The sequence below is a fragment of the Stegostoma tigrinum genome, chromosome 7 (genome assembly GCF_030684315.1).
Source record: "Stegostoma tigrinum isolate sSteTig4 chromosome 7, sSteTig4.hap1, whole genome shotgun sequence".
NCBI lineage: Eukaryota > Metazoa > Chordata > Chondrichthyes > Orectolobiformes > Stegostomatidae > Stegostoma > Stegostoma tigrinum.
In genome coordinates, this window is record NC_081360.1 from 39,215,521 (window position 1) to 39,233,003 (window position 17,483).

The 17,483-nt window shown below is 40.8% G+C and overlaps 1 protein-coding gene across 1 annotated transcript in view; it reads right to left on the reverse strand.

Moving 5' to 3' along the window:
- Positions 1 to 17,483, reverse strand: part of itgav (integrin, alpha V) — a 120,240-nt gene that overhangs the window by 14,873 nt on the left and 87,884 nt on the right. The window contains exons 18-25 of the mRNA XM_048534142.2: positions 17,325 to 17,462; positions 16,352 to 16,419; positions 16,055 to 16,202; positions 13,427 to 13,519; positions 9,516 to 9,595; positions 4,374 to 4,454; positions 3,488 to 3,587; positions 1,073 to 1,231 (exon numbers count right to left, since the gene is read on the reverse strand). Of these exons, the coding sequence (XP_048390099.1) occupies positions 1,073 to 1,231; positions 3,488 to 3,587; positions 4,374 to 4,454; positions 9,516 to 9,595; positions 13,427 to 13,519; positions 16,055 to 16,202; positions 16,352 to 16,419; positions 17,325 to 17,462 (867 nt within the window). The remainder of the gene's footprint in view (positions 1 to 1,072; positions 1,232 to 3,487; positions 3,588 to 4,373; positions 4,455 to 9,515; positions 9,596 to 13,426; positions 13,520 to 16,054; positions 16,203 to 16,351; positions 16,420 to 17,324; positions 17,463 to 17,483) is intronic.

A 17,483-nucleotide genomic window follows, 5' to 3' on the forward strand; every position in this document is an offset into this window, starting at 1 on the left:
TACTTATCAATATAAAATATTGCCAAGGAATGTCCTATTCAGAAAAAAAATGGAAAAATCTAGCATGGTTAATTAACATCCTGTCAGCCTGATATCAACAGAATATGGAGTCATCCATTGTGCAACCAGAATCATTCCACTCCAGATCACGGCACAGCCTTGAACCAAATGCATGCAAGAGTTGAGTGCAAAAGTAGTGACAGCTGCTGCCATGGATAGTGTGGCGGTATTTGATAATTGACATTAAGAAAAAGGAATACTGGAAGATATTTTGAGGATTTTTCACTAGTCACTTCCACTTATGCATCTATCTTGAAGTAACCCTCATCAACCTACAGCAGGAACTGGACAACATTCGGGCTGACATTTGCAAATAGCTAATATTCATTTTCTGTCAGGTGCTGAGAAATCACTACATCAAACAAAAGAAAGTTCCACCATCTAATTTTAACCTTCAATGATACCACAATGTCATCATTCTTGAGGGGAACCATAAACTTAAATTCACAAGTCATACTAACACTAGGAACAAGGACAGGGCAGAGTTCAATTGTTCTGTGATGAATGGTTCACTTCCTGATCTCTCAAGTGCCTCTGTGAAGTGTTGCCTCAGGAATATGATGAAACACATTTCACTCACTAAGTTAGATGCCATTTCAAAAAACACTTAGAAACTCAACACCATGCAGAAGTTTGATTAATCATTGAAACCAGTTTCAGGATCAACATCAGCAGTGCCCACCACCGGTCTATCATGCCTGCCACAAACAATGCGAGGTTACTTATGGTGGCAACTTTCTCTTCACAATCACTACCACCAAAAGAACAAGAGCTACAAGGTTATAGTAACACAAACCACTGCCAAGTCACACATCATCCTGGCTTGATAGACATGTTTGTTCTTCCATAATACTGGATTAATATATAATTTTAATTGTAATTTTTTAAAATATAATTAGTGCACACCATAATTAGTGTTGGACATTACTTTGTCCTTTATAGATCTGGAGAGCAAATATATCAAAGTTTCCAGTGTATACAAGGGATGGATGAGGAAAAGTGCAATATTCACCTTTAAATTCAGTGGATTGATAATCGTCTTGGAGGTACAGTTCATAGGACCTTCAGGTGTGTACTCCATTATGTACAACAAGTAATCCTCCTTATACTTGTACGGCCACTGTAGGTCTAATATGGCTTTGCTAAATGCACTTGGTCCATTGTTCCGCAACTTTAAGAGAGAGAGAGAGAACGTTAATTAACATTTCCGATTCTCATATTAGCAATTGCTAGAAAGCTATAGTGAAAGAGAACTACAAAACATGACCATTTATAACACCCAGGTCTGTTCGGCCTCCGTTGGCAATGTTTAATTAATTTCTTTTTTCTGCTTCCTTTTTCACTTCCCTCCATACTATATTCTATCCCTGCTGATTTGATATTTGTATTTTTGCAAACACTTTTTTGTCATGGTCTGACTTACACTGCATCTATTACTATACTGAAAGATTTAATAATAGCATGTATTTCTTGTGCTCATAGGAAGGCCACGCCATTTCTGAATGTCCCACCATTTCATTTATTATTGGGAGTTTTAGCTGTTCTAATCAAACTGCTCACACTATTTTTCCAACACATCTTCAGGATAGGTAGGATTTGAACCTGAGCCAACTATCGCTACAACACAAGATCCTTCTCAGAGATTTAATCTGCAAAGCATCTAATAGGCAGATATTCTAACCATTATCCTCAACAATCAGTCTTCTGAATGCAAGATGGTGCTGTTATTCCAAAAAAACTCTACCCTAAATTATTGTTCCAAGTCCATGACTGCAGAATTGCGACAATTCCTGGCTCTACAAAGTTGACCTGTGGAATTGCCCCAAAAGGTTGGATTTGCTTTCATGGGGCAGATGAAAATTAGAGATGTGGCAGGCATGTTATACTGCCATACAATAGCAGTAGGTGAAGCTTAAGAAGGATGAGGGGAGATGTGGCAGGCAACCTCAGTGTTCAGAAAGTGTTCAGAGGCTGCCTAGTCAGGAGTTAGGCTGGGCAAAAAGGCCAGATGCTAGATTATAGCACTTTTGTTAATGAATTTTACTAAAAACCATCTTAGTAAGTTCTTCAGCCTTCCACATACACTCCCAAAGCCAACACATGCCACTTCATGTTTCTAGCACAGTCCACATATTCCTCCGTATCCGCCATGCCAGTTAACATCTCTGTATCCACACGGTGTGGTCACCATACCCTCCATGCCAGCCTACATGCCTTTGCCCACTCATGGCTCTTTAAAGACCCTGTGCCAACTCAGTGCCAATGCATGTCATCATGCCACCTTTTGCTTTTATTTTCACCATACCAATTCACCCCATAGTCACCATGAGCAGATGCCAGGATCAGTGCTCAGTTCTTAACTGTCTATTGATAAATTTACTATTTGGAATAAAAGTCTTGGATTATGAAAATCCAATTACTATCTTTAAGTTCCCTTAGTTATTTTCAACAAGGATTGTACTGAATGGTCCCACTTCAAAGAGTTTAAAGACACTGGGAGGTTTGACTGAAAATGAACTGAAAGCGCCCCACTGTGATAATGGAAGGATGTAACATCAGTTGTGCATCACTTATACTGCTATGGTAACTGTAACGTTTAGGTCAGCAAACTGAATGAAATGACAATCATGGATTTCTTTTAACACGGCAGACAGTTCTTCCAGAGATAGTAGGAACCGCCTATGCTAGAGAATCTGAGATCATAAGGTGTAGAGCTGGACGAACATAGCAGCCCAATCAATATCACAGGAGCAGGAAAGCTGAAGGGTCTAGGCTGAAACATCAGCTTTCCTGGTCCTCTGTTGCTGCTTTGCCTGCTGTGTTCAGACAGTTCTTCCACATCTGTTTTCAGCTCCATGTCCTAATAGCATTTTCAGTATATATACATTGTTCCCAGCCTCCCTCTATCATGACAACAATCCCTCACCATCTTCTCAGGTCAATAAGAAATGGGAAATAAATGCTGAAAAGCTAGTGACTTCATCTCCCAATAATTAATTTGAAAAAAAACTATAAAGAATGACAGTTAATCATGTGGGATGTTATCCTATGCACCACATCCAAAATATGACACGTTTTAACTCACAGGGAAATTTGATTTGCTTGCTGCCTTTTATGCTATCATTCGAATTTAAAGCTGGAAGGAAGCCAAAACTGCAGCATTAAGCCACAAATGAAGTTTAACACCAGGAATAAAAACTTTTCAAATTCCCATTGCTTACATGTCAAATATATTATGTTGTAATTCTGATTTGACAAATCTTAATGGCAAAACAATATTAAACACAAAAAACATAAGCTCAACTTCACGTATAGAACTGTTATAATTTACAATATGCATAAAGTAAGGACAAGATAGTTCAGGTAACAATGCAATGCCCGAGAACACTCAGACAATGAAGTAATCAACATGCCAATCAGTACAGACCTCATAGACATGAGTGACTTGTGGACCCACTTCCTCTTCACTCTGTGGTTTAGGCTTCCAATTTCCGATGGGCAAAAACAGCTGATCAGGAGAAGAAACACTTCACGAGAGCAAAATAATTTTGAAGATAAAATTAGGCTGGAACTTGGCAACAAAACAAGCCACACAAACAAACTGGGAACAAGTGCAGGGTGTAGTGGGCTGCAATCTTTGGTAACAATCTATTACCCACTGAGTGATACAGCATTATCAATATAACGTTGTACTTGATTGGAACTCTTAACAGCTAAACCTGAAAGAAAATTAGATAATTTGTGACCAAATGATACCTGCCCTGACAAATTAAAGGAGCAATTGTTTCTAACCAGCAAGAAAATGACATCTACAATTTTTTGAAAGGGAGTTTGCAGATTTTGGGAGTGGAGGGCTTGATAGCTGACATGAGAGAGGAGTTGAGGCCTGAGCAATATCAACCATGGTCTTGTTGAATGGTAGAGCAGGTTTGAGCGGGAAAATGGCCTACTTCTGTCATGTTCTCATAAACAAGCAGAAAACCCTCTTTGGTGAATCATCCACTCCTTATTCGCTCTGCCTTACTCTCCATCTCATGGTACAATGAAAAGAAAACAAGAAGAATAGCTTGGACAGCATTATAGGCTGGTGTTTGCTATTGCACATTTTTACATTCTTACTGGGTGTTTGATTTTATGACTTCTGCCTAAGGACATTACTATCTTTCAATTTAGTTCCATTATTGCACAAATGTTTATGAATTCTATAGGGATCATTTCCCTGATTGTTGATGCCCAAACTTCAAAAAATAACTTTGAATGTTGATTCAATCTAAATGCACTTTTGTGCCTACGTTTGAATTTTCAGTCCTTACCCTCGTATCTCAACTTGAGCTAGGACAGTGATGTCAACTGTGTAAGAAACCATCTCACTTGTTGAATTGTATTCGTTGGAACTGCAAAGTAAATACGAAAAATAGCCAAAAATTAAAAGAAAAAGAATGAACAGTCCAAGTCATCATTCCTGTGTGATCGTCTGTGAGGAGTTGGGAAACTCAGAGATTCAATACGAATCTGGTCTTTCATGTTGTAGAACATAGAACAGTACAGCACAGTACAGGCCCTTTGGCCCAGGATGTTGTGCCGAACTTTTACCCTAAACCTAAGGTCTCGTCTAACCTCCATTCCTACCTTATACTATTATCCATATGGCTGTCTAATAGCAGCTTAAATGCCCCTAATGAGGCCGACTCCACTACCTTCTCCGAAAATGCATTCCATGCCCCTTCAATTCTGAATAAAGACCAATGAAGACCTATAGACCATGCCACAATTAGAGACCAGGATCTCCTACACACTAAAGAAATTACAGTGGACAGGCGAAATAACAAGAATAGATTTCTTAAAAATGAAACCTGATGGTTCAAATACACCCCAATTCTACAGACAACCCAATGTACACAAACTGGACGTACCCCACACACTTTTAGTTTCCTGGCCGGGCACACCCGACACACAGGCTAGCTAAGGAGCTACAACATAGACTGAAACCCTTCACCAACACGGATCGACTCACTCCATACACTCCACACAGGAATTCTTGAATAACAGAAACATAAAAATCGACAAGGATGAAATAATAATCTCCTCTGACGTTATGGCACTATTCACCTTGGTCGACATGATACTAGCAAGGGAGACACCGGCCGCATTACTGGACAAACTGAAAACACAGACCTCCAAAGAAACCATTAGTGAGAACAATGTGCTGAAATTACTAGACCCAGGCCTTGCCACGCACTGTGTCTTCAGCGACCAGGTATATGAATAAATTAATGGGACAGCCATCTCGGGCCTTATAGTGGGCACAGTTAGGCAAAGACTTCAATGAACAGCCCTCCCCCAGATACAGCCTAAACGCTGGGTCAGGTACGTGGATGATACTTTTGTGGTTATTAAACAAGCAAAGTTCGAAGGAACGCACTGGGGTCAAGTTCACCAAGGGAAGAGCAGAACAACAATCAACTCCGTTTCTAGACATAACGATGGAACAAATGAACTACGGTGAATTCCTTATGAATGTATACAGAAAAACTACACACACAGACCAAATCCTGAATTATAACAGTAACCACCCCAGCATCCACAAACAGAGCTGTGTCAAGACTGTTTAAATGAGAGATAACACACTGCGAAACCCCAGAGCTATGCAAAAACAAAGAGGAACACCTATACAAAGTCTTGGCAAACAATGGGTATCCTAACAGCTTCATGTGCAGATGCCTGGCAAATAAACAACATCAAGACGACGCTGTATGGCCCAGCATACTGGCCTCCCTACCCTACATTAGAAACATACTGACTACAAGACTCCTTTGACCTCTGGAATAATGATAGCACACAAATCAACAGCCACACTTCATCAGATACTTTCAAACACAAAAGGCCCCATACCCACAATCAGGAGGACAAACGTGATATACAAAATATCTTGCAGCAACTGTGAGAAGCAATATGGAGGACAGGCAGGCATGAAATTCGCCACCAGTATACATGAGCACCAACTCTCAGCAAAACGGCACGACCAGCTCTTCCTCATTTCTATTCACTCTAACAAAGAAGGGCGTCAGTTTACCCGGAACAACATTAACAGAACTAGGATGAGCAAAATAACGACAAGCATGAGAATTCCTGGAAGCCTGGTTTTCGACCACTGGTACCATAAACAAACATGTTGAAATAGACCCCATCTATATACCACTACAGAGTAAAACTGGAAGCAGAGCTACCCACCTTAACAGACCGGACCGTATTAATTAAGAACGGAACAGAACAACGGTGCTGAGGATATCACCTAGAAGGGGGATGAAAGGTTTGCACAAAAACCAGTCAGCTCTGTGAACCAACCAACACCTCCAAGAATCTGGTCTGCTTCTATCTGCACAGCATTTAGATTTCTTTGTTCCTTGTTATCACTTACTGCCCTTATCCAGCAAGGATCAATATTAATTTTGAAAATATTAAATGACTCAGTACACTGAGCTTAAACAGAAATGAGGTGAACGTGTCGATTTTGTCAAGTTTTATAATTTCTCTTGACCAGCTAGTGAGAATTGTTACACCACTTACCAAAGCTCACCTCGTTACTGGAGCCCGAAGGCAGCCCCTCATTGTATCTGGGTCAGTCCAGAGGAACACACAGAAATACAAAAAGAAGGTCAATGAGCTTTTCTGCTCTGCAATGGTAAATGCCACCACATCTCCCTGACACTGCATCCACCTTAATCTTCCTTCACTGCTCTCAACCACCCCAGTGCCCCCTTGCCCGACCACGGTCCTGCCTACTCATTCACTCAGGACATCTCACTGTCTTTCCTCAAGCTGCACGTATTAAAAATTATGCCAGATACTTTAATCTCATTCAATTACACTCCCCACCCCCACCCAATAACTTTTGTCTAATCCCAAGAGAAAATGTCTCAAATCAGGTTGGAGAAAGCCAAGAAAAGTGCTGAGGTGCTTGATATTCAGCTCCTCACACCCAATGAGGAGAGAAACTTGGCCCTTAGCTGATGAAGAATGTGGCCAATCATATAGTGATGCCAAACCTCCATGTCCCTGCAACCAAGTATGATTCATTATCCATTGCTGTGCTGCTCACCTATTACTGCCATGGTGAATGTACACTTAACCTGGTCAACCTTCTACCCCAGTTTTGTCTCTGGCAGGTATTCATGGCACCTTTGTACCTTCTGTGACCGAGCGAGAGAGACATTTCCTCATCTACTTCTAAAGGAAGAAGTTGCAAATCCCTCAGAGGATGCACAGGCAAGGCTGCCTCCTGTATCCTCCATCAGCTCAGATATTGACACCTTGAAGCGACTTTTACTAGATTCGAGTCAGGAGAACACGGTGGTGAGCACATCACCCACATGTTTCCAAAGTTGGTCGAAGAAGAAACGCCCTTGCCCTATCACACCCAGATATCTGCTTGGCTCCTGGCAGGGGAAGACCCCACGGTATCAGCAATTCAGAACTGCATTGAAATGTGCGAGTAGATACAGAAGCAGCAGGCAGGTTTGTCAGAGTCACTGGGCAGACTAAAAGGTTGAAGGACTCCACCAACACTATCTGTACCATGATACCACTTGCATGCGAGCATCGGGCAGTCTCCACGAACAGGTTGGTTGCTGCCATGGAGAGCCAGGGCCAGCATATCCAGTGTCTGCTGAATACACAGTGAAGTGTGGGGCTGGATGAACGCAGCAGGCCAAGGAGCACCTTAGGAGCACAAAAGCTGACGTTTCGGGCCTAGACCCTTCATCAGAAAGGGGGTTGGGGAGAGGATTCTGAAATAAATCGGGAGGGAGGGGGAGGCGGACCGAAGATGGATAGAGGAGAGAATCTTGGATTCTCCAGTATCTGCAGTACCCACGATCTCTGATCACAATTTTAACCTCAATGCGAAGCCTCTTCCAGGATGCCTAACCTGAAGAAGTTACCCTCCTCCCTCTGGGCCAACCTCAGGAGATGTCTCTCCCACTGCAACCTCTCCACCTATCTTCTCCTCTATCCATCTTCTATCCACCGCCCCCCTCTCCCTATTTCAGAACCCCCTACCTCTCCCCCATTTCTGATGAAGGGTCTAGGCCCGAAACGTCAGCTTTTGTGCTCCTAAGGTGCTGCTTGGCCTGCTGTGTTCATCCAGCTCCACACTTTGTTATCTCAGATTCTCCAGCATCTGCAGTTCCCCTTATGTCTGCTGAATATATACACAGACCTGCAGGCCAATGCTCCAACCTTGGGTACCCAGCACCAACTGACCAACTGCAAGACAAGGGCAAGGTGGGAACACTCTGGACGCCCCTTCCTCACCAGAGGCATCCGGCTGAGGAGGAACCACATATTTCCCCCGGAAGTCTCTTCTAAGCATGACATCTGCCAGGCCTTCCATCTCTGACTTGCTTGTTACCCTCAGAACTGTAGAAGTTCAAGCTGAACAGGATGCACCTAGTGTCTGGGCAGGACACACTCAGCATGTCTGGGTCCTTCAGACACAAACACTCCTGTGGATGCCTGACCAAAATTCCCATGGCCAATAGGCTCCACCAATATTCATGCCTCAAAAGCTGAGGGTTTGACTGCCATGAGTGGAACAATTAAAGCTGGAAATATGCAAGAGGCCAGAAGTGGAGGAGTGCAGGTGTCACACAGAATTGTCGGCGCTTGGGAGAATATAAAGGGCATGAGACCGTGGAGTAGTGCAAAATCAAGGAGGAGAAAGATAATAATCGAGGCTTTGTTCAATCAGAAGCCAATGTAAGCCAGTGAGCACAGGATTCGTGAGGGAACTGACACCCATTCCTGAGTCATTTCCGAGTTCTCACCCTGCATTGTTGGAAGTCACAACTGGGCTGGAAGCCAATTAATGGTGCCAGATCCTGAGGGAACCAATTCAAGTTTGCAATGCATGTCAGAGCTTGCCAATTTCTTGCAGAATGGAGCAGGCAGGCAGATCCAATATTCGGCCCTGACACAGTGCATACAAGTGAACAAATGGTCAATTGTAAGCCACTTCATCCTGCTTTGTTTCAATCAATCAGTCACTCCACACACTGTGACTGGCAGCTGAAGACTATCATGTAAACAGACTGCATCACTTTGAAATTCACCTTCTGGACCTCCCCAGTCCGTTCGTAGCTCTTAAGTGAGCCTTACTCATAATTAATTGGAGGCAAGTGTGTTTTCAGTACCCGACACCATAGAATGGAGGGTAAAATCAAATTAACCATGATTTTATTGAATGGTGGAGCAGGATCAAAGGACCGAGTGACCTAGTCTTGTTCTTTGTTCATATGCTGATGATTAAAAACAAGCCAATGTGTAAAATAGAAATTTAGTTTGGTGACAATCCTTAGGGGCAGAGGGAAAGAATTATGATGTGGATTTTAGTAATCTGCTCACATACTCCAATGTTCATAACAGTTGGTAGATCGTTGGGAAAGACATAAACTTACCTTCGAATCTGCAGGTCAAAGGTAACAGCTGCTTCAGCATCTTGCAGCTCACGTACACTAAATCGAAGACCAGCCCAGAGCTGAGGGACAAAAATCAATTTCAGATCTTTCAGCACTTCAATAAAACAGACTGACCTCTAGACTTGCCTGCTAGTGTTACAGTAAAAGCAGCTGGAAAATTGCTCAAGGACATGCTTTGTCAAATTGCTGCCTCTTCCCTTCTCCCATGTGCAAGTCTATCGATTTAAAATGAATTTGGCTAGAGGCAAACAAGTGTACATAAAAAGTAATGATTGAAGGAGTATGGACTCTGCCAGACTTCCCTTACATGTTTTAAAATGAAGTCCGGATCCCAGACTAGGCCTGGAATCCAGTGTTCAAAGGCTGCCATAGGCAGCTTTGCAGGATCCTTCCAAGAAGCCTGCAAAAGCAAGTTTCTGACCTGATTTTAGCAGTTCCATGCAAGGACCAGTCTTATCAAAATAATGGAGCTATTCCATTCAACATCTTATAGTCATATATCATCTTACACATAATAACACAGGAGCATTTCAGAAACAAGATAGATGAAGAGATCTTAAGTTAGATGAGAAATTATTAATGCTGCACTTATCCTGTTTAATTGTGACAAAAAAAATAGTTGTAAATCTCATGAGACAAAAAGTGGGTTGAGGAGAAAATGAGGTAGAGAAGCAAAGGGGATATGAAGCATGCTGCAGAGCTTAGGGTCTCGATAATTGAAAGTCAGGCCAAAATTAGGGATTCACAAGAGGGAGCCGGGGATGGTTGCGAAGTTAGTAGACAAAATCATGGAAGGATTTGAAGACAAAGACGATAATATCCAAATCAAGATAACGTTTGATTGGGAGCCAAAATAGGTCACCTAACACAAGGCTCACAAGTCTTGGTGAGAGTTAAGACATGGGCAGAGTTTGGAGGACTTTTAGCTTACAGATGGCACAATATGCATGCACTATGATAGTCAGGTTGAGGTAACACAGGCGTGAATAAGGGTTATAGCAACTGATGAGCTGAGGAGGAGCAAATTTGGATGATGTCACGAAAATGGAAATGGGTACTCTCATTGAAGGCATATGAAGTCAAATTCTAATCGTGGTGTTGAATGTGATACTAATGCTGCAATAAGACTGGTGTAATCCTGAACAGTTGTCAGGGAAAATGGAGGAGTTAAAGAGTGCAATTTGACGTTGAGACTGAAATCAATGGCTTCAGTTTTCCAAATTCTGCAACTGGAGGAAATTACAGCTTGTTCAATTCTGGATAGCAGTTGAACGTAATCTGTTAGATAATCATTAGATTATTTCAGTTGGATTAGGAACTATTAGTTCACGTATAGTGTGTATACAGACATACACATATATACAAATACATAAGCAGAAACCAACGTCAAATGACACAACAGCAGCAATAGCACACACAAGAAGGCACAACATCTTTGCAGTGTGCCAACTCGTCACTTAGGTCAATGTATGCCAAATCCACAAGCTAGAGGCACAACACCTCAAAATCTAAAGTTGTCTAAAATGTTTCAGGGAGAGGAAGGAAGCTGTACTAAGACTCAAGGTGTTCAGTTTAATTATGTCAATCACTAATCTTTAGTTCTGACATCATAAAGGTTAATGGTTCAAAATATTATGTTCCTATGAAGAGATTTTCCTTTGAAAGTGCATGTTATACTATTCTGATACGATATAGGAACTTTATGTACACATACAGAATGCCACATTGTTCGCTACGGCCCTACTATTTATCGAACCAACAATGCTTGAGGCTCCAGAACATAGTGAGATAACATTTCATATGTTCAAATAAGCTTCAACGTGTATCAGAATATTTAGAGATTAGATAAAACTATCATTTCAAACTTCTGGAAACAAGACAACATAATAATATAAATTAGTAATAGAGCTACTGAGAGATGGTGGTGTGATGGACTCAAGTAATGCCCCTAAAAGGTAGTGGAGGCAGGGTCACTGAATGTTTTTAAAACAAAGTTAGATATTTATAGAGAAGTGAGTCCAAATGTATAGGACATGAGTAGGAAAAGGGAGTTGAGGCCACAAACACATTGACCACGATCATATCAAATGGTTTAGCAGGCTAGAAGGGCTGAGTAACCTACTCTTGCTGCTAATTCATATGTTTGTTTGTTAGTGTACATGTAAAATCTAATGGTGTCCTTTGGGTGTTGTTACCTAGGAACTGCAAATAGGTGAGAAATAGGAGGGCGGTCAAATTAAGGGCCATCAGAGATAAATGGTGCAGTTTTAGGAAGAAACACCGTTGTAATTGGTTCTCTGGCTATGATTGGAGAGACAGAAGAATAGGGCCAAGTGAGGAACAGTCCCAGTCAAATTGACAAGAATGAAAAGATGCTGAAAGGATAATGATGCTGAGGTCAAACATGTCAAAAGCTGCACACAGGTCAAGAAGGGAAAGTTCACCTTTGTCACAATTACACTGGATGTCACATAACTTAGATAAGGATTAGTTTTCATTTAGGAGATCGGCAATTCTGGCACATTTAAAGGAAAGAATAAAACACCTTGAGAAAACCATTTGTAATCTTATTTAACATGGAGACCAGGAAGAGAAACTGTGATCAGCAATTTAGTGGGAGTAAGATTGTGCAGATACGAAGTGGGTATCGTAGATAAGATAAGCTCAGAAATGGCATGAAATAGGAAACAAATATAAGAGAGGTGTGAGCTCAGGATTAGGGCAGAGGAACACTTGACAAGGTAGGCAAGTGGAAAGGTGAGATAATGGGAACTGCAGATGCTGGAGAATCCAAAATAACAAAGTGTGGAGCTGGGTGAACACAGCAGGCCGAGCAGCACCTTAGGAGCACCTATGTGGCAGAGGTAGGTGATCTAACGGTCTCAATTTTAATGAAAAATGGCTCCTTTGAACATATTGTTGGAGATAAGGATCAAAGTGATGGGGTGGGGGAGGGTTTTATAGTAATGATCCTAAATTGAGAAATGAATGCCACAGATTACCTTTACGTTACAGAGTGATCTTAGAATAATGACCAGATAGGACTGGAAGGTGATAGTATTTTTAGTGATTCAGACCCATCTGTCAGTGAATAGTTAAATCGGACATCCACAATATCCAGTCAAGGATTGAGTCCCTATGAGTTAAGGGAATAGGGATGAGAATTGTACCAAGGGCAACAGTCAAGGTGGGAGAAAGAGTGGATTAATTCGGGACTAGAGCAGCAAAAAAGGAGGAGGTGAGAGTGCAGATGAACAAATCAGTACCAGCAGAAATGAGCTGCAAAAGGTAGAGCCAGAGTCTAAATAACTGGAATTTTTAAAGCACAGCTCTAAGTAAAGTGTGGGCCTAACCAAGGTCTACAAAATCATGAGAGATATAGACAGGGTGGATAGCAAGAAGCTTTATCCCAGAGTGGGGGACTCAATTACTAGGGGTCACAATTTCAAGGTGAGAGAGGAAAAGTTTAAGGGAGAGATGCGTGGAAAATTCTTTACACAGAGGGTGGTGGGGGCCTGGAATGCGTTGCCAGTGGAGGCGGTATAGGCGGGCACAACAGCATCATTTAAGATGTATCTAGACAGTTACGTGAATGGGCAGGGACGAGAGGGATACAGATCCTTGGAAAATAGGCGACAGGTTTAGATAGAGGATCTGGATCGGCGCAGGCTGGGAGGGCTGAAGAGCCTGTTTGTGTGCTGTAAGTTTCTTTGTTCTTTTGTGCTTCGTGGGATAGTGTAATCTTGGGACACATATAGAAGACTAAGTATTGAGCAGGAAAGGGATTGTGGTGGTGAATAATACAAAGAATCTCATCTGTAATTGATACAATGGGATGAAGACAAACTCAGGAGTAATAACTCTTCAGGCATCAAGATTAACTTTCTCACATTTGTTCCAGCCTTCATGGGGTTTCCAAGGTCACAAACTACTATCCGAGTTTGATTTTCTGTCTTATAAGCACAAGACAATCTTGTAAGACTCTGAAAAACAAAGGATTATAAACGTGCAACTTTTAACACCAACTGTAAATGGAAAGCATATGGGGGAGAAATATCTTTAAAACATAGGTCCTACTATATTATACACAGTTATATACAACCTGTTAACCTAGCCACACATCTGTACAAGGTCATTTCAACAGCATTATCAATTATCCATATATTAAATAAGCAAATGTTTAATAATTGTGAAAACAATTTTGAAAAATATATTACTACTTCTGCATTTAGCTCAATTGAATAATGTACTATTTGGCTTCCAATGATATTTCCAGGCCTGACTTTTATTGTAAATCAACTAACTCTGACTAATTTCTATATATCTCTATTATTTGTTGACATGAAAATGTCATCAGGATATTTTGATTGATCTAATTCAGCACTTGCTACCATTGGCAAATGCCTAGATTTGACTGGCACATTTCCAACTCTTAGCTTTGATAATGCGTCTCATTAATTGTCATTGAAGAAGCTTGAGTTGCACTTTTTAGAGATAGAATTCTAATTCTAATTTTAACTTCATGACTTTGATTGTTGAAAAACATGGTTTAGTAGAATCAGGTTGCCTGAAGTAAATGTTTTTGTGCATTATCTCTGTTTCCAGCATATTTTTGTCTCTTATTTCTCTATATTAGTAAAGCAGCAGTTTAGAGAATATGGATGGTTTTATTTCTTTAATTATCCCTTACAAGTCAATTACTTCTCACATAAATAGTCTAAGTGGTCACTTTCAACATGTGGTTTCAGGAAAGGACTTTAATCAGAAACCCTCCTGCCTTTTCAGCTTTAAATATTAAGTCTACTTGATTTTTTTTTGTTATTCATCATGAATTGCCAGCAATCAATTGCCAGTGAGACGGTGGTGGTGAGCTGGCTTCTGGAACTGCTATAGGCAGTAGGCACACAAAGTCCTGTCGGAGAAGGAAATCCAGGATGTTGACACAAGTGCAGTGAAGGAATGGTGATAAAGTTCTAAGTTAGAATAGTCTGTGATTTGTAGAATCCAGAAGAAGTAGAGTGGTGGTGTTTTCATGTACCTGCTACCCTTTACATCAAGGGTGGAAGTGTTATCATAATAGTTGACTACAATATAATACCAATAATGTGACAAGATCCAGACATTCGAAGTCAAATGCTGATATTATTTACCTACTAGTGTTTTTAACTATGGAACTATCTAGTTATCTGTGCACATGAGCAGAATTCTCACCCTCCAGTTGGGAAAAAGTGCAACAGCCTCATGTGATCTCCACTAGGGGAGGTGTGCAAGAATGCCATGTCACTTTTGCTTTTTGTGTGACACCTCCAATATTAAGCGGGCATTTAGATAAATGTAAGGTCCTGCATTTTGGAAAGGAAAATGGTAACGATAAGGTCCTGGGGAGTGCTGCCAGACAAACAGACCTTACAGTGCAGGTTCATAGTTCCTTGTTAGCGGAGTCACAGGTAGACAAGATAGTGAAGAGGGTATTTGGTATGCTTGACTTTGTTGGTCAGTGTGTTGAGCGTAGAAGTTGGGAGATCACATTGCAGCTGTACAGGACATTGGTTTGGCCACTTTTGGAATACTACATTCAAATCTGGGTCTCCCTGCTATAGGAAAGATGTTGCTGAACTTGAAAGAGTTCAGAAAGGATTTACAAAGATGGTGCCAAGGTTGCAGGGTTTGAGCTAATAAGGGAGAGTTTGAATAGGCTGGGGTTGTTTTCCCTGAAGCTTTGGAGGCTGAAGGGTGACCTCATAGAAGTTTCTAAAATCATGAGGGGCATGGATATGGCGAACAGTCAAGGTCTTTTCCCCAGGGTAGCGGAGTCCAAAACTAGATGATGTAAGTTTAAAGTGAGAGGGGAACGATTTAATAGGGACCTAAGGGGCAAACTTTTCACACAGAGGGTAGTGCATATGTGGAATGAGCTGCCACAGTAAGTGTGGAGGCTGCTACAATTACAACATTTAAAAGGTACCTGGATGGGTATATGAATAGCAAGGGTTTAGATGGATATGGAGCAAAATGCTGGCAAATAGGGCTGGACTAACTTAAAATCTGGGTGGAATGGATGAGTTAGAATGAAGGGTCTGTTTCCATACTGTACATCTCAATGATTCTTTGACTAATTCTGTACTTAAGTACCTTAATTAGAAAGTATTCATGAGCTTTCATGACTTGGACTTAATCCAGTGGAGATGAGAAGCAGATTCTGGATTTAAATGCCTCTAGCGGCCTTCAAACATGCTGCCAGAGGGGGACATTTAATTCCACTCACTGTGGAAACAAATTTCTTAAGAGTTAACCAACAGTTCCAGTTATTTTACAACCCCACAATGCTCTTTAAGCATTCTAAAATTACTGTTTGTGTTATTTTCCTTTTGCATTTAGTCAAACATGAGAAATTGCGCTGGAAGCTTACAAAAACATTTATAAAAGGTGTGCCTACAGTGATTTCTCGTATGGCAAATTATACTTCTGTGCTACCACCACAAGGTTAGCTATAATGACAAAAAATTCAAATTGCTTACTTTATTATTGCGAACAACCCCAACATAATCCGCTTGTGGTGGTAACATGATGTACAACTCAGCTTCATAGGCTCCTTCACCTTCATTTTGTGCATTTATTTGGAGGGTTAAGGGATTATCATCACCAATGTACAATTGTTTTCGATCCCTAAAGAGGAGATAAGCATGATTTTTAAATTACGATCCTCAAGTATTACGCTGCATGTTAAAATAGTTTGGCTTGGTCAAAAATTTAATTAAAATAATGTTATATTAGCAGATTAAAGGAAGGGCCAGTTTCAATCTTTCCGAACCTACCCTCGTACAGACAGTTTCAGATCAGGTTTGCAGATATTATCATCACCACAATCCAGTAAAATGCGTGCCTGAGAAAGAATAAAATAAACAACAATCAAATAATGATCCATGAATACGACAGGTACTTTGGTCAAATCACTGTCAGCCCACAGAATACAAACTGACTTAGGACAAATGGTAATCAGGAGAAAAATAAAATGTTATTTCCTCTAAAATAAGATAGATGATGAGGAGAGTTTTTGAATATCTGTGCGGCAATTTTCCATTGCCAGTGGAGAGTGATAGCTTTGCATTGTAGCAGTCTCCAGGAGACACAAACAACATTAAGATGAACTATCAAACAAAAAATGGGTTTTTTTCAAGCTCCTGCACAGGTAAGCGAGTTTTGAACAAAACAAAGTCATGCACAGTAAATTAATCGTTTCATTCCAGCTAAATAAGTCCTTTCAAAGATTGTTCAAAATCTTGCATTTTGTATGAAAAACCTTCTCAAAGTGATCCAGATTAATTTAGTATGGTACGTAAATTAAATAGTTGTTGTTATGAATCACACAGAGTACCTGATATCAGATACTTATCAGAGAAAGGATGGGGAAGCATGGGCAAAGGAAAATGGAACAGTAATGAGTTGCAACCTGACATTTGCCTGCCGGGACAGGAATGTTCAATGGCAGTCGATCAGACTGCTCGCACACATGTCTTAAAACCATGTAAAGACAGCGATGCATGGGACAGTCAGGTTCCTTATCTGTTTTCATGGCCAGGGAATGGTCCATGGCATGAATATTTGGAGGGCTTTGGGAAAAGGGACAGAGAGAAGTAAATTTAAGAAAGGGGTAAAAGTTGATTTTAAGCAATATTTAGCATGTCAAAATCACTGGATTAATAAAATACATACAAGATCTTTTAAAAATTGTCAATCGTGCAGGTGTCTGGGCAAATTAACAGACAGAGAAACGTACTGGTCACTGACCTGCTTGGTGATATTATTTGGGGTAAATTGGTTGAGGATTGGTCGAAGTCCATTCCCATCTGTTGGGGTTTTTACATCCAGGCTATACTCCATGTAGATAGCAATCGGAGTCAGTTTATCTCTGAACTCATTCTCATCCTTTAAATTAAAGAAATACTT